Genomic DNA, 27,564 nt, shown 5'->3' with positions numbered 1-27,564 from the left:
CAAGCAGCACAAAATAATAAAGCTTAAAACTAAAGTGGAAACCAAACCGCGGCCGACGCGATTCCTGGGGTGAATCGCAACAAAATACATCAGCCGTCACTTCAGCCCGTTCACCGCGCAGCCGCAAAGAGACCAACATAAACAGCTGCTCATCGTCGCAATGGCTGCTGCAAGGACCGATTATATACACACACCCCTCATTGCTAAAACAGATTTAATTAATTAAGCCCTAATAGGCAGGCTGTGGTCTCACCCGCCACACTAACACGCAGGATCTTAGTTTATATCAAAGTGTACGCTGTGATGCAAACACGTTTACTGTACGCATGATGCAGCCTCTACAGCCGGGCACACCCGCAGCTTCGCCACTGCCCTGCTATCAGACACTTGACTTGAAAAAGAATTACACAAATGTACTCTACATATCAAAGGCATACTTTATTTCGAGATGTATTTATTTACTTATTTATTGAGTATTTCGCACATTTGAAAACGCTGTCTGGGTGAGTTTGAAAGATTGCGTCACTCGCTATGAGGCTGAGCCGCAGTCCCGCTGCTGTCCGCTGGAGGGAGGCTGGCCGGGACACTGGAGGTAATGTGAGCAGACGGGGAGTTTTATCACAAGGACTTTCCTAACTGTGAAGTGACCGCGGAGAGTGAGATGGCGACTGCAGGAGCACCACCAGCTCAGAGTGAGTGTTTCATATCCTCAAAGTGTTAACACACACACACACACACATATATATATATATATATATATATATATAAACTGAGACAAGTGCAGGATACTATTCTATACCACATGAGTAGTGATACTGTATTACAGTCACAGTTCTTTAGTTTCACTTTCGTTTGTATCTTTTAAAGCCTGATATGACGCATTCCTGTTATTGTTGTTGATGATTTTGTTTCACTTATCACTTATCTATCAGGCTGAGATCCCAGGGCAGGTGTGAGCTGATAAATATTGAACTCATCATGGCTCGGTTCTGTCAGAGGATGTATTCATATACATCGTATACACCTAATACACATATTAAACGCCTCTCGAAACAGTCCTGCATGGATCCTGTGAATGACTTCATGTTCATTTTACAATTTTCTCAGAGAGGAAATCCAAACTTGAGGCCTTTTGGCTTTCATTGCTGGTAGTTGACACATGCATGTCAAAGCCTCCACATGGGTATTTAATATAATTATATATATTTAAATATAATTTATTATACAGGGTATTTTTTAATTATGCTTTGATCTGTAATCCATATATGTGGACAATATATTCTAGAAATTAACCTCAGCATATGTTCATCCTATGAAATAAATGGATTAGGAAGTCATCTCTGTAGTTGCAGCTGCTCTTCCAGTCGCCAGTTTATTCTAATCTGGGCATATCAGTCTGCCTGGGATCACACAATGATAATTACACACTGATAGAATGTGTATTCAATGTCCATAGACTGTACACAATGTATTTCACAGTTTTTTCTAACCCAATGAGGGTATTAAATGTGTTCCTGTGTTTCAGACAAGAGCTCGCGCTCTGAGCTGTGCATTTTGCTGCTGGGACAGGTGGGGGTGGGGAAGAGCGCCACAGGGAACACCATTCTGGGGGAAGAGGAGTTCCTCTGTGGGCCCAGCGCTGGCCCTACAACACAGCAGAGTGAGAGCAGAGCAGTGAAAGTCAGAGGGAGAACGGTCACTGTGGTGGACACCCCTGGTCTGCTGGACATTGAGCTCTGTGAGGAAGTGGCAAGGCTCCACAGGGACCGCTGTCTCTCTCTGTGTGCCCCCGGCCCCCACGCCCTCCTCCTGGTGCTGAGGGTGGGAGTGTTCACAGAGACGGACAGGAGGGCAGCACAGCGAGTCCGCCAGCTGTTTGGGGAGGAGGCTCTGAGCTCCACTGTGGTCCTGTTCACTGGGGGAGATCAGCTGAGACACAAAACCCTCAGAGAGTTTGTCCAGGAGAGCAGAGACCTTCAGAAGCTGGTCCAGCAATGTGGGGGCAGGAGTGTCCTCTTCAACAACGAGAAGAAGAGCGACCGTAGGCAGGTCAGAGAGCTGCTGGAGACAATAGATTCAGTTGTCAGAGAGAACAGAGGAGGCTGTTATACTACAGAGTTATGCCTAAAGCTGGAGGAGTCTACAAGACAAGAGAAAGAGAGGACACTGGGGAAGAGGGAAGAGGAGATGAAGGAGAGAGAGATGGAGATACAGAGAGAGAGGGAGGAGATGAAGAAGAGAGATGGAGAAATCCAGCAAGAGATGAAGACAATGAAGGTCAAATTCCAGAGGGAATGTGATCAGAAGAAGAAACTGGAGGAGCAGCGGCAGAAGCGAGAAATGGAGATAGAACTCAACGACACCAGGATCAGAGAGTTGCAGGAAGAGCTGAGGACAGCAGGTAAGGAAGCAAGCAGTAATATGAGGTACCTTAACGAAAGACGGGCTGTGGGGGATTTGACCTTGAGCTGACCTTTTCTAGTTGGTCGAGTCAGTGGGGGCACTTAAGGCATGTACATTCTGAAGGGGTGTGTTCTGGGGCGCTTTAGGTGTTGCTGAATTTTACTGACCTCATGGCTTGACCGGCAGGGATAATACTGACCGGTGTCCATTCTAAGTTGGTGGTCCAAGGGCCCCTATAGGGTTGACTAATTTGCTGAGAGTCACCAATCTGTAGAAGCGTGGTGCTGTGTGTAGTATAAGAGTTACATGGCACTTTTTCCAAACATCGTGAATGAGGATCGTCCAAATCTCCCAGGTTTTGACAGTCCAATTGAAAAATGTTTAAATAACAAGTAATTTTAATGGCCTTGATTGTATTTTCAATAAGATGTTTTAACAGCCTTCAGCATAACTAACTAGTAACATTCTTACAGAAATAAAGAATGAAAACACCATTTTCAACATACTTCCCCCTGACATTAAGTAAATGAAACTAAATCATACTAAATTAACTTAAGAAATCCTTAATATAAAATAAATTAAAATTATCATAAGATGCCTTTAGTTAGTTAGATAACTCTCAAGGGTCAAACCAAAGCCTTATTGTAGTAACTTTCTTACAAAAGTAAAGACTGAACCCCATGATGTTAAGTAAAACATTAAATACTAAAGTAACTTTAGAAATATTAAGTGTTTCTAAATAAATAAGTATATGTCTATTAAACCAGCAGATATTTAGTTTTTTGAGACCTTCATAGCAGCAAACATACAGTACAGACAGCAACAGTAGTGGCCACAGCGAAAGATAAGCAAATAGAGGGACAGAGAGGGAGACACAGTCACACAAGAGTTACACTGGCTCATGTGTAAACCAAGCAGGGTCTTTAGTGACATAGGGTTACACATTGTGTTGTTGCTGTTTTTTCAACCCCAAAACAACCAGATGCAGAAAAATAGAGGTGAGATAGAAATAGAGAAAACTGAGAGAATGAGTGAGACACAGAAATACTTTTTACAGGAGTGGAGTTATTAAAATAAATACATTAAAAATATAAACATAATAAAAGAGGACAATGGTGAGTTATAAATACAAGATTCATGAGGCCCCTGACTCGATCACACTGGCAGTAGAGGGGCTTTAGAAGCAGGATGTCCTGCTCTCAGCACCACTGTGGGTTTTTGCAGGTCTATTTGTACGGGTCTATCAAGCAACACAAAACTAGACCCCCTAATGACTGTAATTTTATCACTAAAAACCCTGTACAAAACTCTGCTCTCTCATGTACACTCCAGTGGCCATACACTTCTACCCTGTCTGAGTAACGTAATTCAGTAACATGTCTAACATATATTCTGTATAAATTCTAAGAAGTTCTTAACCATGTGTCTGACTTTAAGTCTTCCTTTTTACAGTTTTACACAGTTTTTACAAAGAAGTGCTTCTTGTAATGGAATTTTGAGAAATACTTCTAATTTTCCAATCAGTCTTAATTAATCATGCACAGTAAACAGAAACAGGGGTGATATTGTACAGATGTGCTAGACACAAGCTGTATTTCACTGCAAATGATTAGTTTTGTAAACTGCTTTATAAGACTCATTGTCTGTATCTAAGTCATTTACAATTATGTTAAAACATGCACAGTGCACTGAAATAGGGCCTGCATTATATTGATGTGATAATCAAAAACCGTTTTCGCTACAGATGTTGAATTTTGTGAAATGCTTTATGCAATGTTTTTTCTATTTCCAAGTCATTTCCAGCTGTAACAAAACATACAACAAACAGAAATAGGGTCAGGGCTTGCAACTAACTTTTTTCTTTACTGTCCCGGTACCGTCCCAAAGTGCAATTTCAACTGTCCCAAATTGAACTTGACCTGTCCCAAAATTAAAATACTTGTTTTTTTGCATTTTAGAAAGAAAGAAGAACATAAGAAAGTTTACAAACGAGAGGAGGACATTCGACCTATCGTGCTCTTTTTTTTCTGTTTTTTTTTTTCGTCTCCATCCCTTTTGTATGCGCTATACAACATTTTCTTTCTCTTCATATTTTTTGCATACCTCTATTAAACCATTTTGGCCAGTGTTATTTGGTCCTCATTTTGCAAAGTTTTGGTAAAAATTCATCCTGAGCCTCAAGTAGTATATTCTTAAAATATACGCATCCATTTTCAACTGACTCTGTATCCAGTGTGCTCCAGTCTACCTCTTCTAAGTGCCGCCTCATACCTTCAAGGTTTGCTTTCCTAAAATTGTAGACCATTGTTTTAGACTTGGACCTTGTTTTTTGAAAGAATGCCTCAAAGCTAACCATATTGTGATCACAATTTGCCATTGGTTCTCTAACTACTGTCCGCCTGACTCTAAAGCAATTATTTACCATCTCAACAAGCTTACTAAACAAATTGTAACTAATTAACAAGAGACATTTAAATGACTTACTACATAGACTTTATGAATGAATAACCTTTTGGTCAAGGATGCCAATACAGCAAGGTTTGGTAAACAACAAGATGCAGTGAAACAACAGAATGCAGAGCCTTAGAGATAAGAGAGCTTTATTTGAAACGATAGAAAGAATCTATACTGTTGAGAGAGGCTGTGTCAGTGTCACGGTTCCCCAGTACTCACCCTCTCTCTCCACTAGAGGCCGTTATCACCCTGTCTTTCCCTGTCCCTTTTCCCAGCTCCTGCCAATCAGTCTATTAACATTCAAGTCTCCCATGTGCACTTGTTCACTCCCCTTATGTTCCTATTCGTCCTGCATCTTCCCACCTGGTCTCCTGTGCCCTATATAATCCCCTCACTTCCCTCACTCGGGGCGAAGTTTGCCAGTAGTGAACTTTGCCACTGCAATCCTGAGCCTTCTTCCCGTGTCCTCTCCTAGAGCCCTGTATCCCCGTGCCTGGTATCCGTGTTTCCTTGAACCCTCGCCTAACTTTCCGACCACGACTCTGTCTGTCCCTTGTTGCCTTGTTTGCCCGATCCCATGACCTATGCCTGTGACCTCGACCACGTCTCTGTCTAGCCTCCATTGCCCTGATCCACCTGCTCCCGACCCATGCCTGTCTGACCACGCACTGTATTTGTGTCCCCTGTTCCTGTGCTCCCCGAGGTGCAAACGTGACAGTCAGCCTTTGCCAGGTCCAAAGAGTAACAGAGAAACAGAGTCAGTTTTAAAACTCTAGGAATGTGAAATGTGTCTAGAAATATTAAAATTAGTTCTTCAGTAACTTTTAGACACTGATTTAGCACATAAGCAACTGCCTTAACGGCATATAGAATGACTAGGATCTAGGATTTTAACATTGCATTGCAGATTCTCATTCACCCTTTAAGCAGTTTACTGATTGTCTTTGAGACAGTTCTGATTAATTTTCTATTCAGTGGTCTGATGTAGAATAATTTCCTTCCTTTCCACGTTTTGTATGTTATAATATAAGGAAGCAGTTAATAAAGAGATAAATCCATAATTCTTATTTTGTACAAAATGATGTTCTATTGGCTTGTGTCTCTGCAGCATCGTCATTGTGCATCTCTGTCTCAGTGCATGGCATGGTCTCTTCACATTGTTCAGGGTCTACTGCTTAATCTGACTTCACTTTACTGTACAACTTGAAACCTAAATAATGTATAGAATATGTAAAATAGTTAAAAAGACAAAAGTGAAGCACATCTTGCTGCCCTAGGCGAGATTTGGGGATAGCGCCCGCCCTTGAAAAAATTTAAATATTTAATATTACATTAATTTCTTATATTTAAAAAAAATTGCTTTGTTTATTGCTGTAAATAGTGATTTTATGCTTCATACAAGCACATACTAGCATTGATAATAAAAACAATGGCTAAATTATTAGCTATATTAGCTAGCTCTGTGTGTGTAATATGTGTGTATGTATAAGGCTTTTCAAAAAGAATGCAATGGAAATCACTTTTTTAAGATTGTACTTAAATAGATTTTCAAATTATACCTATTATTCATATTTCATCGTCAATTTTATTAAAATAAGACCTTTCATTTTAAAAGCAGAGCGCTTAACATTAGGCCTACATACAAAGACACAAACCTGGTTAATGAAATAATCACTAAATACAGTCAATACATCAACACAGTTATAAATGTAAACATGTTCATAAATGCAGCACACAATTAAGGAAGTTATCAACAATTAACTGTCAGATAATTTACCATTTTCTTCCAAGTTGAACAAAAACTGTGATCGAAAACAAAAAATAAGCTCATATCTCCATTAAAATCTAAGATTATTGAATGAAACTTTCAGCAAAAGCAGGTTAAAACATCTTAAAGCCAGTGGTTGACAGTGGAATTCATTTAAAAAACTACTTTCTAATCTTGTACTCGTCATGAAACTTTGTCAGTATTTAGATTAAACATATTACACGTCCATTGACCTTTTACAGTGTCCAAAACTTATTGGAGACCGAGGAAGGTGGAAATGCACCGATATTTTGAAAGGAAGCACAAACTATGACTATGAGTTGACAGAATAAAATACTCTAAAGCGGGGCATTAGAGATGATTTATCACATTATAGCCAGGAATCACTGAGAAACACCGCCACCGCCACAGAAAGACTGGGATCACCTTCTGCACATGCGCAAACAGTTCTGCTGGATACAGGGCTGCTGGCCACTGATTGCATAGATTTTGTAAAACCTAGATTACCTAAACTACCTTTCTTTTTTCCACCCCTATTCACCTGACAGTTTTGGTGATCTTTTCATTGTGATTACTTGTGTGAAGTGTCTTGCATTGCAATGCTGGCTGCTCAGTCATCCAACAATGTACGTCCTCTTGATTTATGTCATTCTGCACTTAACGTTGTCAACATTGCATTGAGCATGCGAATGGCTGGAAGCCCCAGAGCTTCATTCTGCAGTTGGTGCATTAGTAGTAGTCCATTTATACGTGTAATTACATTTTGTTCAGTTCCTGGGATACACACTTGCGCTGTTGTTGTGGGTGTTTTGCGGAAGAGACAAGTGGTTACTGTGTTGAGAATGAGTCAGATGTGGAGACATTGAATTTTGTTAAATTGCGACTCACAAGGAAAGGAGAGAGGGGCGCATGTGGAGCGCCGGTGGCTTTAAAATAATATATATTGCTATTATTTATTTTTTTCACCAGTCTGCACCCCTACGACAGACGCCAAAGGCGACCGCCTTATCTGCCTATGCCAGGAGCCGGCCCTGGCTTCCATACTGTTCATACTCTATTCTTATTACACACATTTTCAAGAGAGACTTCAAACTTTACAGTAATTTGTGACCATGAAGTTTACAATATCTGTTTGTGACTTGATTTAAAATAAATGTAAAAGTCAATCAATATGTTTATGTTTTGCATCCATCCACTAATTAATGTAAACATCCCATCACATCCAACCTGTAGAACCGGACAAATGTAAGCAGTAAAGCCCAAGCTGCAGCGGCACAAATGTCTGCCAAGGGGGCACCTTGAAAAAGGGCCCATGATGTGGCAACGCCTAGAGTCGAGTGGGCCACCAGGTGTTCAAGGCACTGGGGTCCTGGTGGACTTGTAGACCATGGTAATGGTGTCCACAATCCAATGAGGCGCTGCTTTGAAAGCGTCTGGCCCTGTGTCCTCGCTCCATAAGACACAAACAGTAGGTCTGAGCGCCGAATGTCCTTAGTGTGTTCCAAATAGCACCTGAGGGCCCGCACAGGGCAGAGCAGGTGAAGCCAACTGTCTTGCTCTGAAGCGAAGGGAGGAGGATGAAAAACCATCAACTCAATAGGCCTGTTGACATGAAATGGAGACAGTACTTTCGGGAGGAACGCAGGGTTAGGCTGTAGCGTGTCCCTGGAGCCATCTCCTGCTAAACGGACACACGATGGGTGTACGGACAGGGTGTGTAACTCGCTCACGCGTTTTGCAGAGGTGATTGCCAGCAAAAACACAGTCTTAAGTGACACCAGTTTCAGCTCAGCTGAGTTCAGTGGCTCAAATGGGGCTTGGGAAAGTGCATCAAGCACTACATCAAGACGCCATGCGGGCAGTGAAGGGGTGCAAGAAGGCCATAGCCGTCGAGCTCCCTTCAGAAACTGTGCAGCCAGGAAATGAGTCCCAGGGGGCTTGCCATCAATCTGGACATGACATGCGGAGATGGCTGCCAGATACACTTTGAGCGTGGAAAGGGATTTGCCCTTGTCCAACAGCTCTTGTAAAAATTGTAATATGACCCCAATTGGACAATGAATTGACCACCGTCTTGACACCAGGTGCTAAACGTCCGCCAGCGGTAGGAATACTACAACCTCGTAGAGGGAGCTCTCGCTGACTGAATAGTGGCTACTACCACATCTGACAGACCCCAGGTAATCAATCGCTCCCACTCAGGGGCCAGGCCCAGAGCTGGAGGAGGCCCGGATTGGGGTGCCAACGTGTGCCCTGCACCTGGGACAACAAGTCTCCTCTCAATGGGAGCTGGAAAAGGCTCTCAGGTGAGAAGAGTGATCAAGTCTGCGAACCAGAATCTGTGACAGTACAGAAAGTACAGTCTGTACGACTAGAGACCTCCTTGCCTGTTGATATAAGCAACCACCGCTGTGTTGTCCGTCCAAAACAGCACGTCTGTCCCGTAGGACAGGTAGGAAATGACACAGTCCGAGGAACATTGCTTGTAACTCCAGGACATTAATATGGAGGGCCCATGCTGGCTCCGTCCACCTGCCTCAGACACCACATCCGTCGCAGACTGCTCCCCAACCTCATCATCACCACTCGGTGGCAGACTGGTGTTCCCATTGGCACACCGAGGGTCAAATTGTAAGGGCTCTGCCATCAACGGAGCACTTTCCAGCACACTGGAGTGAATGTGACTGGGCCGAGTGGGAGGATGATCCCACTAGGAGGCCCAGCAGCCTCTGGCAAGGGGACACCCTGACGCGAGCTCTCAGTCAGAAGAGGGAGAGACACGCGTGTATGGAGGCAACTCTTTCTGGCGCCAGCATATACTTGAAGACGTGGACCCACTTGGCAATGCAAGGGGTTGAACACGACTTCCATGCACTTGGAAAAAGTGTGTGGGGCTAACGACAGACCTAAGGGAAGAACAGTAAACTCGAACGCATGGCCCTCGTAGGCAAAGCGGAGGAACTTCCTGTTTACCTCCGCAATAGGGATGTGAATGTAAGCGACTTTCAGATCCACCATAATGAACCAGTCGCCGGGCTTGATGGCCTGGGACATGGTGCGCAGGTCAAGCGTGCTGAAGCGCAACCCCCCCGAGGTGGCAGTTCAGGCGTCTTCAATCCAAGATGGGGCGGAAACCGCCATTTTCCTTGGGAACTGGGAAGTGTGGGAATTAGAATACCCTGTGCTGCCCCAGTGGGGGTGCTTCGCAAATTGCTCGCTTCTCCAGGAGAGCGGCGATTTTGACACAAAGTGCCACACACTGTAATGGGTCCCTCACTCACGGCCACACCACGCCTCAGAAAGGGGCTGGATGGGCCTGAAACTACAGGGATTAGCCAACTGTTATAGTTCGGAGTTGCTAGGGGGTGTATGGGTGGGCCAGAGACTGTTGGAATGTCACAGGGCCGAAGCACAGGAGGGGAAGGGGTTGGAGGTCTGCCAGCCGTCCTCCTGACACGTCATGCTGGACCGCCTGGGGGCCAGGAGGTAATGGGGGGGCGCCTGCCTGCCGGTTCAAAGATCGGCTGGGGAGCGGGACCGCTGCCTGGGCTGCTGCCTGGGAGCCGAGATATGGAGACGTCGAGCTCCTGAAGGCTGTCTGCGAGGCTGGGCCGAGAGTGTAACTGGGTAGACCCTGGATTGCTGCAGGGACTGTTCTGTCTCCTGGCCATTGCGCGTCAGCATCTCCTCCATGGAGGGGCCAAAAGTAAATCCCGGTGATATGGGCGCATCTATGAGGCGAGTGCTGTTCGTGACCCGTGACCCTGTGACTGCCAGAGCTGGTGCCGTGCCACCACAATGGCTGCATCACATTAACCAGCAGGTCGAGTCAGAGGGTCAGGGGATCTCAAGCAGTCCACGGCCCTCGTGATCACCGCCCAAAACTCCCGGACCTGACTTACAGGGTGAGCAGGGTGAGTGTTGTTGCTCAATGGAGTGGGTGGGGGGTGAGGCCAGTTCTCCCTCCATGAGCTCTGCCTCCGACTTTAAGTCCGCGTGCGGGCTCAGTAAATAGGCGGCCCTCCTCCCAGATTACCTGTCTGCTGCCCTTGTCCATAGACGGCAGTGAGGCTCCCCTCAGAGTCCAGTGGTACATGGACCGGCAGTGGAGACTCGAGATGTGGGGGGGTCAGGGTCTAGGCTGCCGTTTGTGCTGCCCGCGCAGACAGGAGGGCCCAGATGTACTATCTAGGGCAAGGATGGCCTCATCTCGCTCTCTGTCGGTGGAGCCAAACCTCTGTGAATGTCCTTGAGTGGCCCAGCCAGAGCCCAGACTTGTAGCATCATACTCAAAAAGACTTGAGGCTGTAATTGGTGTCAAAGGTGCTTCAACAAAGTATTGAGCAAAGTGCTGTGAATACTTTCCGGATGCACTCTATGCATTTATGAAGTTTCAACATGTTTTTAATGTTATTTTCATAACAGAAAAACTGAGCTTTGTGAGCTACGCTTCCTGAGCACCGATGAAGCTGAAACGTTTGCAGCTTTTTTCTCTTGAGCCATTAACACCTCATTCCACAAAGAAATAAAATGTGGTGTTTATGGATTTTTTTTCTGACTTTGTTTCCTTTTCAATGCGGTGTGTAGACAGGACTTTGAATAATATCAGAAAAAATAATATATTGCACTGCTGTGAGAGGCTGACCAGCACCAGAGGGGCAGGACTGTATTTGCATGTTAGCTATACACTCACCTAAAGGATTATTAGGAACACCTGTTCAATTTCTCATTAATGCAATTATCTAACCAACCAATCACATGGCAGTTGCTTCAATGCATTTAGGGGTGTGGTCCTGGTCAAGACAATCTCCTGAACTCCAAACTGAATGTCTGAATGGGAAAGAAAGGTGATTTAAGCAATTTTGAGCGTGGCATGGTTGTTGGTGCCAGACGGGCCGGTCTGAGTATTTCACAATCTGCTCAGTTACTGGGATTTTCACGCACAACCATTTCTAGGGTTTACAAAGAATGGTGTGAAAAGGGAAAAACATCCAGTATGCGGCAGTCCTGTGGGGGCGAAAATGCCTTGTTGATGCTAGAGGTCAGAGGAGAATGGGCCGACTGATTCAAGCTGATAGAAGAGCAACTTTGACTGAAATAACCACTCGTTACAACCGAGGTATGCAGCAAAGCATTTGTGAAGCCACAACACGTACAACCTTGAGGCGGATGGGCTACAACAGCAGAAGACCCCACCGGGTACCACTCATCTCCACTACAAATAGGAAAAAGAGGCTACAATTTGCACAAGCTCACCAAAATTGGACAGTTGAAGACTGGAAAAATGTTGCCTGGTCTGATGAGTCTCGATTTCTGTTGAGACATTCAGATGGTAGAGTCAGAATTTGGCGTAAACAGAATGAGAACATGGATCCATCATGCCTTGTTACCACTGTGCAGGCTGCTGGTGGTGGTGTAATGGTGTGGGGGATGTTTTCTTGGCACACTTTAGGCCCCTTAGTGCCAATTGGGCATCGTTTAAATGCCACGGCCTACCTGAGCATTGTTTCTGACCATGTCCATCCCTTTATGACCACCATGTACCCATCCTCTGATGGCTACTTCCAGCAGGATAATGCACCATGTCACAAAGGTCGAATCATTTCAAATTGGTTTCTTGAACATGACAATGAGTTCACTGTACTAAACTGGCCCCCACAGTCACCAGATCTCAACCCAATAGAGCATCTTTGGGATGTGGTGGAACGGGAGCTTCGTGCCCTGGATGTGCATCCCACAAATCTCCATCAACTGCAAGATGCTATCCTATCAATATGGGCCAACATTTCTAATGAATGCTTTCAGCACCTTGTTGAATCAATGCCACATAGAATTAAGGCAGTTCTGAAGGCGAAAGGGAGTCAAACACAGTATTAGTATGGTGTTCCTAATAATCCTTTAGGTGAGTGTATATTTATTTTGCAAACTCCACATTTAACATTTATATTTATATTTTACAATTATATTTATATTTAAGATTTAGATTTAAACTAAATATTTATTTAAAAGCTATATATTTATTTTGTGACTCAGAGATTTAGGATTTAGTTAAATATTTAATCCAATGATATATATATATATAAATGGAGATTTAGCATTTATTCAAGTATTTAATTAAAATTACGAAATATTTATAAATGTGGAAAAAACGGCTTAAGTGTTTACTAAATCTGGAAATAAACACAATATTTAAGTTAAATCTGTGGAAAAAGACACTTGAAAAAAGTGTGCACTGTTTTACATTTGGCGACCCATACAAATTACCCTCCGTATTTATTTACTAAATTGAATATATAAGTTCGGACTGCAACTGCCAGTCTAAAAGTCTGTGTGTAATTTGTAACTGAATATACAATTTGCTGATGAATAGGCAAATAGGTGATAAACTGACACTGGTGATGAAATGTGCGTGGAAAAGTGCGTGATGAAAAGTGTGTGAGGAAAGTGTGTGAGGAAAAGATGGGAACCCCTCTGTGGCATGTATAAAAATGCTGAGCAGGTCCAGTTGACCTTGATTTTGGATCAAGATGGCAAGAGGAAAGGACTTAAGTGACTTTGAAAGAGGGGTCATTATTGGGGCACGAATGTCAGGAGCTTCAGTCACAAAGTCTGCTCAACTGGGGCGAGTGCCGGTACAGGACTGACTGCTTGACCCCTTACAGTGAGGGGGTCTGGAGGCTCTGTTATGCTGTGGGGGGCATTTTTCTGGAATGGTTTGGGTCCACTTGTCCCCTTAGAGGGAAGGGTCACTGCAAATCATTACAAAGTTATTCTGAGTGATCACTTTTATCCTATGGGTGTGTATTCCACAAATTAACTAAGATAATGTCTAACAGAATACTTATCTACCTTTTTATCCCGATAACTTTTGAAAAAACATAATATAGCAAAAGAGCACATCTGTGTCTTTTCCTTTCTTTATTTACTGATGTATGGGAAAAACAGGCACAACAGCTGTTTAAAATAAAAATAATGTAATTATTGTTATGATTCACAGGTAAAACAGAGACTGTGAAACTATTCACAACTGTCTTCTTTACATTAAAGTTGGTTTGGAGGCTCTAGCTGCTGTGGTTGAGGAGATTAAGCCATTTTATGTGTGCCAGTAGTCTGTGCCTATATATCATACCATTTTCCACAAATTATTTGTAGGAGTCACATGTAAATGAAAGCTTGTGAAACAATTCATGGTCGGGGTGATCGCAGTAGTGGCGGTGGTCAGGGCAGCGGTGGTGGTCGGGGTGATCGCAGCAGTGACGGTGGTCAGGGCAGCGGTGGTGGTCGGGGTGATCGCAGCAGTGGCGGTGGTCAGGGCAGCGGTGGTGGTCGGGGTGATCGCAGCAGTGGCGGTGGTCAGGGCAGCCGGGGCAGCTGCGGTGGTTGGGGTGGTCGAGGTGGTCGGGGCATCGATGGTGGTCGGGGCAGCAGCGGTGGTTGGGGTGGTCGAGGTGGTCGGGGCAGCGGCGGTGGTCGGGGTGATCGCAGCAGTGACGGTGGTTGTGGCAGCGGTGGTGGTCGGGGTGATCGCAGCAGTGGCGGTGGTCAGGGCAGCCGGGGCAGCTGCAGTGGTTGGGGTGGTCGAGGTGGTCGGGGCATCGATGGTGGTCGGGGCAGCAGCGGTGGTTGGGGTGGTCGAGGTGGTCGGGGCAGCGGCGGTGGTCGGGGTGATCGCAGCAGTGACGGTGGTTGTGGCAGCGGTGGTGGTCGGGGTGATCGCAGCAGTGGCGGTGGTCAGGGCAGCCGGGGCAGCTGCGGTGGTTGGGGTGGTCGAGGTGGTCGGGGCATCGATGGTGGTCGGGGCAGCAGCGGTGGTTGGGGTGGTCGAGGTGGTCGGGGCAGCGGCGGTGGTCGGGGTGATCGCAGCAGTGACGGTGGTTGTGGCAGCGGTGGTGGTCGGGGTGATCGCAGCAGTGGCGGTGGTTGGGGCAGCCGGGGCAGCTGCGGTGGTCGGGTCAACGGTGGTGGTCAGGGTGATTGGGGCAGCGGTGGTGGTCGGGGTGGTCAGGGCAGCTACGGTGGTTGGGGCAGCGGTGGTGGTCGGGGCAGCGTGTCGGTGGAGCTGTTCCCTAAGTCCCTGCATCTCTGTCCTGATGGTCCTCTTTCTGCTCTGCGTCTCCTCCCTGACGCAACCCAGCTGGGTCCTCAGGCTGTCGTTCTCCTGCTGCAGGGCACTCATCTCACTCCTCAGCTCTCTGAGAGCCGCCCTGCTTCCTCTCTTGAGCTGAGTCACCTCGTCTCGGAGCTGCTGGGTGAGGCTGCTCTCTGTGGGCCGGGACAGTGTGAGCTCCCTGTTTGTGCTCCTTGCTGGTCTTTGCGTCGCTGCCTCAGCAGGTCCTGCATCTCTGCATGCTAACCGGTCTCCATGGCAACCAGATGATTTGAATATGTTGTTGCAGTTTCCAACTGAATTTCCAACTGCCACTTTTGAATATAAACTGACTACTAAACTTTAACTTTAGTTTGATATTATTTTAATATTATATTTTATATTGAGAGTAATTGATGGTTTACCTCTTCTTTAGTTGTTTTCTTTCTTCCTTCTAATTTAGTTTCTTCAATCTTTCCTTTCCTTGCTTTCTGCTTTGATTCTTGTCTTCGGGATGTCTTTTCTTCTTTTTTAAATGCTTTCGTAATATTTCACCAATGTTTTATTTTTCTTTAGTGATAATTATTACTTCATTTATCTGTATTGTTGGTTTTTAGTATTTTATTCCATCAAGAAACAATATATTTTTTAATAAATTTAGGAGCTCGTAATTTCAGTGACTGCTCTCTCTCTCTCTTTTCTTTATTTTATTGTTTAGTTCGATAAGCTTTGATTTTTTACACGGCTGGGTGTCCTATCTCCAAATTGCCTGCCAGTCTGCAGTCTTTCACCTCTCCCCATTGGTGTTTAGCGAAGTTTAGTGCTGTGCAGACTGACCGTGTAAAATTCACTCCTGTTAGAGAATCCAGCACAGAAACAGAAAGTCTACAAAAAACAAGCAATACAAATTCAAACTTTCCCTAGAGGTTTTCGGATTGATGTCCCAGGTGACTTACGGGAGTAAGCTATTCAGTCAAAATAATACAGGCTACATGAACAACCTTGTACAGAAATAATCTTATGTCATACAGTTCATAAACAGAAGAGATGAGGAGAAGGTGTTGATAGACACCATCCAAGAATAATAGAATTTCGACTGTGTAAACTCCCTTTCAATACCCATGTGATATAATTTTCAAGGAAGGGGTTGTTTTTATTAGTGTCCCTCTTTTGTGTTCTACTTAAGTTGAACACATTTTAAGCACATTTATAAAAGGAAACAGAGCAACACTCTGTTAAATTGCACCCTTGAACCCAATGCATACAATCACAATGAACAGCTCCCCATTCACATGCGTAAAGTTCCAAACAATCGCATCTTGCAAAAAGTTTCTTTACACGAATAATTGATTTCTCAAATGTCATGAATCACAAACTACAAACTGTTAAACTTATGTGAACTTCGTCGCAGAGAGGCCTCTCTGTCTTCGGGCTCAGATAACAGCACACGGCACGAGGTCCGTGTGGTTTGGAACAAAGGCAGTCCGGTTCGGCTTTGTCCAAGAACTTCCACTCAGTCGATGCACCTGGAAGTTGGGGTTTCACGAATGTAGAGTCTTTTCCAAACAGATTTTCCACTGGTTTGAAGGCTCCAAGGTTGTGCACAAAATCTTCTTTGTAAGCAGGGTTTCCACCGTAGTTACTTGAAGACAAAGTCTTTGAGGAAAGCAGGGCCCTGTTCGTTCCAAGGGTCAAGTTTCTTAAAACTCAATAGCTATTTAAATGACTGAACACTTTCGTATACAGTCGACTTAGTCAATTGTCCAGCTGTAAACCTCCACTGATCAGGTGGGCACAGGCGGGCAGCGCAGTCTGTAAAGTTCTTTATTTAATAAAGTCCTTTAAAAGAATTCTTCGTACGGCTCAATCTCCTTCCCAGTTTAACTCTTCTGTTGCCGAAAAAAAAACTTGGTTGGTTGGTTATGGTTCCGGTTCGGGCAACAGAGCTACAGGTTGAGCTGTAGCAGCGAGTTACTGGTTCAGGTGAGAGAGAGAGAGAGTGATAGACCGTGCGCTGTTCTTTATATGTCTGTCCGATCAATAGGTGATTGGTTCTTGAGTTTTTGAGATTGGATTTCGGTTTCAGCCCCCAGTGTCCTATTGGAGGGGGGCTTGATTTATGACTGATGTCAATCCATGCCATCTTTTGGAAATGCCGGTTGGCCCGGGTTTGTAGCTCTGGATTTCGGCTCTCGTCCATTTCAAAGAGTTTTTATTACCTACAGGCCCCTTTCTCCAGACATTTCACCGCAGGATTCCAAACTATTTGGCCTATTCTCGGTGCCATCCTCCCAGACTGTCACTTTGATGTCAACCAGTCCCACGCTTTAAGGAAATCTGATAACTTTGGGGGGAGAGGTATTCTTTGGATCAGTGCTTCAGCTCAGAGCTAAAATGCTCTTATCAAAATAACCCATCATAACGCTACAGACCCCAGGCCACTGAACAAGGCTTTAAAACGAAGCCACTTTCCACTGCCGACTATAGATGACATATTGCAAGATTTGTCTAAGGCTAAAGCTTTCACTGTTTGCAGTGTAAAAAATGGATTCTGGCACGTACAGGTAGAAGAAGGCTCCAGCTACTTAACCACATTCCCTACAACTTGTGGTAGGTACAGATGGCTGAGAATGCATATGGCAATTAGCCCTGCACCAGATATTTCAAAGGAAGCTGAGCCAAGCTCTGGAGGGTCTCCCAAGAATCTGAACAATACCAGATGATGTACTGATAGTAGGAGAAGGAGATAGTCCAGAATTAGCAGAGCAGGATCATGCCAAAAAACTGTGACTGTCCTTACAAAGATGTAGAGATAAAAACATCAAGCTCAACCCAGAGAAATTCAAATTGAGTCTGTCTGAAGTCCCATACATAGGACATCTGCTAACCTCAGAAGGCCTAAAAATTGATCCAGAAAAAATCAGAGCAATCAAAGAAATGCCCAGACCTATAGATGTTAAAGGAGTGCAAAGACTATTGGGGGTGGTAAATTACTTGTCAAAATTCTGTGCACACCTGTCAGACAACTGTGAAGTGTTGAGACAACTGACATACAGAGACACTGTATGGGAATGGACAGATGTACAAGAACAAGCATTCATGAAAATAAAGAACATGATGGGAACAGCACCTATCCGGAAGTACTATAATCCTGAAGAGAGTTTACTGTTACAGTGTGACTCGTCAGAGACAGGACTGGGAGCAGCCCTGATGCAAGGTGGTCAACCGATTGCTTTTGGGAGCAGAGCGATAACACAAACGGAGCAAGGTTATGCGCAGATTGAAAAAGAATGTTTACCCATTCTGTTCAGAATGGAAAAATCCCACCAATATACAGTGGGGGAAAAAAGTAGCTGATTTTGTACGTTTGCCCACTGACAAAGAAATGATCAGTCTATAATTTTAATGGTAGGTGTATTTTAACAGTGAGAGACAGAATAACAACAAAAAAATCCAGAAAAATGCATTTCAAAAAAGTTATACATTGATTTGCATGTTAATGAGGGAAATAAGTATTTGACCCCTTCGACTTAGTACTTGGTGGCAAAACCCTTGTTGGCAATCACAGAGGTCAGACGTTTCTTGTAGTTGGCCACCAGGTTTGCACACATCTCAGGAGGGATTTTGTCCCACTCCTCTTTGCAGATCCTCTCCAAGTCATTAAGGTTTCGAGGCTGACGTTTGGCAACTCGAACCTTCAGCTCCCTCCACAGATTTTCTATGGGATTAAGGTCTGGAGACTGGCTAGGCCACTCCAGGACCTTAATGTGCTTCTTCTTGAGCCACTCCTTTGTTGCCTTGGCTGTGTGTTTTGGGTCATTGTCATGCTGGAATACCCATCCACGACCCATTTTCAATGCCCTGGCTGAGGGAAGGAGGTTCTCACCCAAGATTTGACGGTACTTGGCCCCGTCCATCATCCCTTTGATGCGGTGCAGTTGTCCTGTCCCCTTAGCAGAAAAACACCCCCAAAGCCTCCATGTTTGACGGTGAAGATGGTGTTCTTGGGGTCATTCCTCCTCCTCCAAACACAGCGAGTTGGGTTGATGCCAAAGAGCTTGATTTTGGTCTCATCTGACCACAACACTTTCACCCAGTTTTCCTCTGAATCATTCAGATGTTCATTGGCAAACTTCAGACGGGCCTGTACATGTGCTTTCTTGAGCAGGGGGACCTTGCGGGCACTGCAGGATTTCAGGCCTTCATGGCGTAGTGTGTTACCAATTGTTTTCTTGGTGACTATGGTCCCAGCTGCCTTGAGATCATTAACAAGATCCTCCCGTGTAGTTCTTGGCTGATTCCTCACCGTTCTCATGATCATTGAAACTCCACGAGGTGAGATCTTGCATGGAGCCCCAGACCAAGGGAGACTGACAGTTATTTTGTGTTTCTTCCGTTTGCGAATAATCGCACCAACTGTTGTCACCTTCTCACCAAGCTGCTTGGCGATGGTCTTGTAGCCCATTCCAGCCTTGTGTAGGTCTACAATCTTGTCCCTGACATCCTTGGACAGCTCTTTGGTCTTGGACATGGTGGAGGGTTTGGAATCTGATTGATTAATTGCTTCTGTGGACAGTGTCTTTTATACAGGTAACGAGCTGAGATTAGGAGCACTCCCTTTAAGAGAGTGCTCCTAATCTCAGCTCGTTACCTGTATAAAAGACACCTGGGAGCCAGAAATCTTGCTGATTGATAGGGGATCAAATACTTATTTCCCTCATTAACATGCAAATCAATGTATAACTTTTTTGAAATGTGTTTTTCTGGATTTTTTTGTTGTTATTCTGTCTCTCACTGTAGAAATACACCTACCATTAAAATGATAGACTGATCATTTCTTCAGTGGGCAAACGTACAAAATCAGCAGGGGATCAAATACTTTTTTCCCTCACTGTACTTACTCTAGTTGCTTTAAATATAATACTGTATCCTTATATATATGTTAACTGTTAGACTATTCGCTGTGGCAGTTTTGCCTTTCAGATCTTTTCTTCCACGGCAAGAGCACACTCAGCAGCAGTAAATCCTAGGCCCAGCTGTCTGGCCTAAGCCTCGGTCTGTTGTAAGAGATCTCACTGCTGGCTTGCCCCCGCACTACAGCCCATGGTTGCAGCTGTTAGAGATATCATTCAGCTCTGTACTAACTCGTTTACGTAAGTGATGGCATGTGCCCAGGATGGCACGCAGAGACGTATATCTTGGTATGCCAAATGAGTGTCTATCTGTGATTTTTTTGCCAGCACACCCCTCAGTTGTCTGAAGAAATTGGCACTTTAGAAAATCAGTGATTTCGTTTAGGACGGCCCTGTCCCCAAAGTAATTGAAAAGCGCTCATGTTATTTTCTGAATATTCATATGTTAATGTATTGATGGCTATTTCAAGGTGCTGCTGTATTCTGAGACCAGGAGGAAACTTACATAAACAGTAAGTCTGTTGAAATGTGATTGAAGTCAGCAATGGACATGTCTGTTGGACACATGGGAAATAAGCATTTTGCTTACCATTGTCTCCTGTAAACTGAGAATTGGTCATGATCATTCCTACTTAACATTCTAACACAATTTAAAAATGTCATTAAGTTGGCGAAAGCAAATTGTAAATTCTCAACAAAAAAAAAATTCTACAAAAATTATGCCTTTTGATTTGTAGAGTATATTTGAGAATCCTTGTTTATTTCTTGGTAGATTTATACCACAGCATTTAGTTTTCTTAAAAAAATCTTTGCTACACAATATATATTAATGTATTACAAGTCTTCCTTATTTTACAAAATGTAAAAGCAGTACATTGTTTCTACAAGGGTGTGTGTGTGTGTGTGTGCATGATAGAAAGCAAGTTTGCATGTGTGATGCTGTCAGGCCCTGAGCCTGAACCTCAAGACTTGATGTCGCCCTTGCTCCAACTGTCTTCTCAATTCTGTCTCCCTTTCTCGTCATTATTGAATCAGGGTCCTCACCTAACCCTCGTCTCCTTCCTCATTTTCCTGTGTATTTATATCTCCTGCTCCCACACAACCTGCAAAGTCTTGTTAGCTTTATTGTTACAACCTTGAGCCTTACCTTGAGCCTACCGTGTACCAGACACTGCCTTGTTCTTTGTTGCTGTTTCTCGGATCCTCCTTGCTGCCGTTTGCTCGATCGACTGACCTTTTGCCTGCCCTTTTGACCAAGACGTTCCTTCTAACTAGTTTGCAAGTTCTATCCTCTTCATCCCACTCTCCTGTCTGCCCCGCACCTGAATCCACCACCCCGGTCTGCTCTAATATGACAGATGAATGTACAATAGTCCCTCTTCTGCAGTTTGATGCATTGTGATTGTTTCTCTTAATATAATTTAGCATTATAATCCTCAAACTTAACACTTGATGAAATATGATTTGTGCATTTTACTGCACTGTAACAATACTGCATCATTCAAATTATATATTCATTGTCTATAGGTTCGCCATCCCTGGTTTACATGCTACACAGTTATTCAAACTGTACACAAACCTAAAGTTTACAATTTCTAAACTTGATGACCTACTGTCTGAACTAAGAGAAGCCCTTTGATGCCAAGGGTGTAAGACCTAAGTGCGGGGTGAAAAACAGATTCAAGAGTCAGGTCGAAAACAGGCAATAGGTCAATACCCAGTGAAAAGAGCAATATGGATAATCCAAAAGACGTGGTCAAGAGAGCAGGCAGAGAGTCAAGGAATAGGAAAACAATACTACACAGGAGATCCGGGAGTCGGTGGTCAAGAGGTAGAAAACACAGGTCGGAAACAAAACTTCTCACTGAACTGAGGGAATCCCTGTCGGCAGGGAAGATCAGAGAATGCTTATTATATTTGATTGATATTGTGTGCTCTCTTATTCACTGGATTTTCAAAAGGATTGCCAAGTCATGATTTCCACTGTCATCAGAACCTTTGATCTGAAGCCATACAAATAAACATAAAATACATAATAATGTTTATTTATGTAAATCTGTTTATGTATTTTTTTCTGTAATAAGAGACTATTGCTTTTCTCCTCATCTCACTGGACTTCATCTTCAGTGGAGAAAAAAAATTCACAACACACTTTCTTAGACTCAGCTATGACCTGTATAGGTAACTTTTGTAATAAAACACCAGATCCCTGGATGACAGAACTGCCCTGTAGGCATGACAGTGGCCTCGGGTTGCTTGTCTGCTTCCTCTATAAGGAGGTGGGGACTGAACTGCCACTGGCACACACAGCCATGAACAGCAGGATGTACCGAATCTGCGCTCTGCTGGACGGTGGTTCTGGAGAAGGTCAGGAGATAACGAGTGACAGTTCTGCTGATAGCCGCAAGGTGGCCTCGCAGATTCTGGTTTGCAGACCTGATCGCCCTCCTCTACGGAGAGCCTTGGCAACTCCCAATGAGAGTGGACTTGTTTTCCCAGGTGCAGGGCACACTTTGGCACCCCAATCCAGCCTCCAGCAGCTCTGGGCCTGGCCCCTGAGTGGGAGCGTTTGATAGCCTGGGGTCTGTCAGACGCAGTAGTAGCCACTATTAAGTCGGTGAGAGCTCCCTCTACAAGGTCGCAGTATTCCTACAACTGCCAGACCCTGCTTTCCTCCCGAAAGTGCTGTCTCCATTCCATGTCAATAGGCCTATTGAGTTGGTGGCTTTTCATCCTCCTTCCTTCGCTTCTGAGCAAGAGAGTCGGCTTCACCTGCTCTGCCCTGTGCGGACCCTCAGGTGCTATTTGGAACACACTAAGGACATTCGGCGCTCAGACCTACTGTTTGTGTATTATGGAGCGCAGACACAGGGCCAGGCACTTTCAAAACAGCGCCTCTCGCATCAGATTGTGTACACTATTACCATGGCCTACGAGTCCACCGGGACACCGGTGCCTGAACAACTGGTGGCCCACATCAAGGCGCTCCCTTGGCAGACATTTGTGCGGCTGCAGCTTGGGACTCGCCACTTACATTTGTCTGGTTCTACAGGTTGGATGTGACTGAACCAGTCCCTTCCATTGGGAACCTGATGTTGGCTGCAGTCAAGCCCCAATAGCCCAAGTTCTCTGGGTCCTGATTTCCTCTCCCAGTCTGTCCATGTTAAGCGCATCCTGATGGAGCTATTAAACCATGTCTTCCCTTCCACCGGACTATGCCTTCCAGTCGTGCACCCACACGAGCTGCTCCTGGACTTGATGACAGCCTGTCGATGTGTTCCCACGGTCTGTCATTTGGCCTACAAGTACATTTCCACCACCCTGTATATAGTTTGTTCATTATTGCATTGCATGGTGAATCTGGCCTGTACCCCGCTATGTATATATAACATGTAGGCTGTTCTCACTGCCTCGCAGTGTACATAGTTCCTTGGTCAGCAGGTCTGTGGCCCACTCAGGCTGTGTGCCATAGAGCAAGAGTCCGCTTTTTTCCTCTGAAAAAGGAAGCACTGCCCAAGGGTTGCAAGGTTGCGCGGGAGTTGTAGCTCCCGGCAAAAGAGGACAAACCTGCGTAGGCATCCTGTTTTATAGAACAGGAAGTGGGAAGGGACCTGTTGTGAGTGACATGCACAGGGGCCAATGGCAGCATTGATAGAGTGACGTTTTTGATTGGGTTCCTACGGAAGTGCGCAGAAACCCCTTGGGCAGTGCATTCACTACACTATATAGCAGTTAAACATTTAGGCAGCAAATACAAACATTTTCAATAACCTATATAAAAATAAATAAATACAGTCTAACTTTTAAAATCTTTGGTCCACACAGCCATCATAAAATGGAGGTTCTTGTAGGACTTTCTCCAAGGTGAACAGGTCCTTTCTTGCATCTGATTGAATGATTACCTGATAACCCTTCCTGATATCCTCTCGGTTACACTTTTTTTATGATTTCTCATTGGGCGTATACAGTCCTCTCCTTTATTAGAGTAAACATGTTCACATTAGAAAATTGGAATTAATTAAAAATACGTGTATCTGTACCTTCATCAATGGTAGGAAAAGTCTGTGCTGTGAGAAACACTGCGGCAGCCTTTTATGCAGAAGTTGGAAACAGAACATAAACCGCTTAAAAACTCATATAATAACATGAAATTTAACTCTTCAATCTCCCCCTCCTCATCCTCTGCACCCCTTCTCTCCCTCTCCCCTCCCCCATTCCACGGGTTTAGGGTTTATTTCCACATTGTGACAAGCTTGCAATGAAACACTCCTCACAGCAGCCACATTATAGGTTTAAAATTAAATGACTATATTATTTTTCTTATGGAAAATTATCTCGAATCTTGTTTTAGGAATTGACACTGTAGAAGCCCCCTCAGTGGTCACAGATGAGCCCCTCAGGATCATCCTGCTGGGAAGGACTGCAGTGGGGAAGAGTGCCTCTGGGAACACCATCCTGGGCAGGAGGCAGTTCACATCCAGGCCTCGAGCCCAGCTGGTGAGCAGGCAGTGTGAGGAGGGCAGGGGCGAGGCTGCAGGGAGGCGGCTGTGTGTGATCGACACTCCAGACCTGTTCAGCACAGAGCTCCCAGCAGAGGAGCTGGAGAGAGAGAGAGGGAAGAGTGTGTCTCTGTCTGGCCCGGGGCCCCACGCCCTCCTGCTGGTGCTTCCTGTGGGGGCCCATCCAGACACCCTGCAGGGGCTGCTGGAGGCAGTCAGGGATCTCTTTGGGCAGGAGGCTCTGAGATTCACAATAGTGCTGTTCACCAGGGGGGAGGACCTGGAGGACGAGACCCTCCAGCAGTACACTGAGAGCCAGGGCAGGGAGCTGCAGCAGCTCATAGTGGCCTGTGGGGGCCGGACCCACGTGTTCAGGAACAGGGACCTTGCTGACCACACTCAGGTCACACAGTTGCTGGACAAGATAGACTTTATGGTGAGGGACAGTGGAGAGAGATACTGCAAACTGAAACCCAGAAGGGCCCACATGGAAAAAAGTGAGTGAAATGTTCAATATTACAATTAAACTGATTTTCAGTTGTGCGTTTTTATATATGAAAAACAATCATGTAATTTTTGTGTATATTTTTCTTGTATAAAACAAAATTAAGGGGATCAGTTACAGCCAATAGGTTGAGATTTAAGGCAATTTCCACTACATAGCAATAAACACAAACTGAGTTTTAGTGGGGGGGGGGTTCTCCACTGTTTACATTTATATTTTTTAGTTCACATTTTTCATACATTTCACACAAAACTCCTTCCCGGTCACTTTTTGGTATTTCTAGTTAAGCTTCAGACTTCCAGAATCATTATGTCAGGCCCAAGTCCTTTACATGTTTTCATTGCTTTGAAAGCATTTTAAACTGCCTTTCATACTCACTTTGTTCAAAACTGTTTGAACTACAAGAAATGTGAAAATAACATTTTGTGATAGTGTCTTTCTGGCAGGTGTCACATTAATACCATTTCTATTAAATAATTCATAAGATAATGCTTCAGAATTTTTTCAGATCTTCAGTACAGTGGATCCTTGACTGACATCAGGTGTTTCTGAAGACAAGTGTCTAACTGATTGTGTTTTGCAGTGTCACAGGGCAGGACAGATGACAAGGAGTCTCTGATTGGCCCTGTATCTGCTCTGAGGATCATGCTGGTGGGCAAGACTGGCACAGGCAAGAGCTCAGCAGGAAACACCATCCTGGGCAGAACAGAATTCAAAGCTAAAGCCTCGTCCAGCTCGGTCACAAAGGTGTGTGAGAAGAAGACAGGAAGAGTAAATGGGAGAGCAGTCACTGTTATTGACACCCCAGGCCTGTGCGACCCAGAGCTTTCTACAAAGAATGCTTTCCATGAGATTGGGCGCTGTATCACTATGTCCTCTCCAGGACCCAATGCCTTCCTCCTAGTGCTGCAGACTGGACGCTTCACAAAGGAGGAGAGGAAGGCAGTGAAACTGGTCCAGAACATGTTTGGTGAGAACGCTTCTCGCTATATTATGGTCCTGTTCACATATGCCGACAATTTAGAGGATGACATTGAGACCTATGTGGAAACCAGTGAGAGAAACTTAAAAGAGGTGATTAAAAAATGTGGGAACAGGTATCATACCTTCAACAACAAAAGCAAAGATCGCCGTCAGGTCACGCAACTCTTTGAGAAAATAGACAGCATGGTGAAAGAAAACAATGGCAGCTGCTACAAAAGTGAGATGTACCTGGAGGTAGAGAGACTCATCAGACAGGAGCAAGAGAGACTAATGAAGGAGAAAGCAGAACAGATAGAAAGGGAATGCAGCCAAGAAATGAAAGAGAAGAAGCAGAAAGAAATTCTTAAATTAGAGACAGACAGCGCAGAAAGAAAGCAGAAGATAAAACTACTGGAGGAAGAAATCAGGAGGGGAATAGAAGAAAGAGAACGACAGAAAAGGGAAGAAATATCTCGCAAGCTTGCGTTAAAAGCAAGAGAAGAAGCAGAAATCAACATCTTCAAAATATTCTTGATTGGAACAAGAACAGGAGCAGCACGGAGTTTAGTAGGACAAGTAGAAGCAGTAGTAGGTTGCGTATTTGGAGGAATAGCAGTAGGTTTTGCAGGTGCAGCAGTAAATATATGTCATATACTAAAACATGATTCTCATTGTTGTATTCAGTAGTGGAAGACAAGAGTGGGGAGGGGGAAATTCTGTCTTTACTTTAATATAAATAAACATTTCACAAACTCAGATAATTCCGAACAACCCCAATTCCGAAAAAGTTGGAACAGTATGGAAAATGCTGATTTGTAAATGTACTTTGACTTGTATTTAATCAAAAAACATATAAAGACAAGGTATTTTATGTTTTACCTAATCAACTGCATAGTTTTTTTAAGGTAAATGTTTATTTTGAAATTGATGTATGCAACATGTTCCAAAAAACCTGTGACAGGCAATTTAGGACTAATAGTGATGTGACAAGTTGAAATAAGAAGGTGATGTGAAACAGGTGAGGCAATTGTGAAATTATAGTATATAAGGAGCCTCCAAAAAAGGCCTAGTCCTTCAAGAGCAAGGATGGGTTGAGGCTCGCCAATCTGCCAACAGATGAGTCAGCGAATAATCCAACACGTTGAGAACAACATTCCCCAAAGACAAATCAGTAGGATTTTGGGCATTTCACCTTCTACAGTGCACAATATAATTAAAAGATTGAAGGAATGCAGTCAAATCTCGGTGCATAAAGGGCAAGGCCGAAAAACACTTCTGAATGTGCCTGATCTCTGATCCCTCAGACATTTCATTACATTACATTACATTACATTACATTACATTACATTACATTACATTATTTGTCATTTAGCAGACGCTCTTATCCAGGGCAACTTACATTTGTACCCATTTATACAGCTGGGCATTTTACTGGAGCAATCTCAAGATCTTATTTATAATTACCAAAAAGGTAAAACTGGCCCCAGGTCAGCACTATGAATCTCAGACCATTTCTATACAGTATACTATATACTACATATATAGTGATCTGATAAATGATCTTGACAGATTTGGGTGGGGTTCCCAGACACAAATGACTATAAATTGATAAAGTCTATGCTGGCATATTGTTCCAGGTCTAGGTTTAGGCCTAATCTGTGTTTGGGAGACCAGCCCATAATGATAAACATGTCAGATCCTCTCTGGTTACAGTGCAAATGCCCACAAAGGAAATAATTAAGAAAAAGACAGAGAGGGAGCTACAGCAGGCAGCCCAGGTTAGCAGCTCCCTCAGTTCATGGATCAGGTCAGCTAGTAGCAGGAGAGAAGAAGAAAGCACAGAAAAAGATTATTCTGATTTTGAGAGAGATATATTGTCACCTGACAAAGAGTCCACAGATGATGCTGAAGATAAACAACAAGTGTAAGGTCTATGTGATGTTTGTGAGAGATGAAGCTGTAGTGAAGCTGTA

The 27,564-nt window shown here is 44.3% G+C and overlaps 1 protein-coding gene across 1 annotated transcript; it reads left to right on the top strand.

Annotated features, from left to right (window-relative positions):
* Positions 1–152: 152 nt before the first annotated feature.
* LOC136751581 (GTPase IMAP family member 8) lies at positions 153–26,863 on the top strand. Its single transcript, XM_066707299.1, has 4 exons — positions 153–692; positions 1,526–2,401; positions 23,976–24,620; positions 25,212–26,863. Exons 1-4 carry the CDS (start codon positions 662–664, stop codon positions 26,276–26,278), a joined length of 2,619 nt encoding a protein of 872 aa, XP_066563396.1. The 5' UTR covers positions 153–661; the 3' UTR covers positions 26,279–26,863.
* Positions 26,864–27,564: the final 701 nt, after the last annotated feature.

This window comes from Amia ocellicauda, chromosome 6 (genome assembly GCF_036373705.1).
Source record: "Amia ocellicauda isolate fAmiCal2 chromosome 6, fAmiCal2.hap1, whole genome shotgun sequence".
Classification (NCBI taxonomy): Eukaryota; Metazoa; Chordata; class Actinopteri; order Amiiformes; family Amiidae; genus Amia; species Amia ocellicauda.
This window is presented reverse-complemented; position numbering and strand designations above follow the sequence as displayed.

Coding starts and splice junctions, on each gene's coding strand:
- LOC136751581 (XM_066707299.1), top strand. CDS start 662: ATGGCGACTGCAGGAGCACCACCAGCTCAGA. Junction 693..1,525: donor AGGAGCACCACCAGCTCAGA/GTGAGTGTTTCA, acceptor CCTGTGTTTCAG/ACAAGAGCTCGCGCTCTGAG. Junction 2,402..23,975: donor GGAAGAGCTGAGGACAGCAG/GTAAGGAAGCAA, acceptor ATCTTGTTTTAG/GAATTGACACTGTAGAAGCC.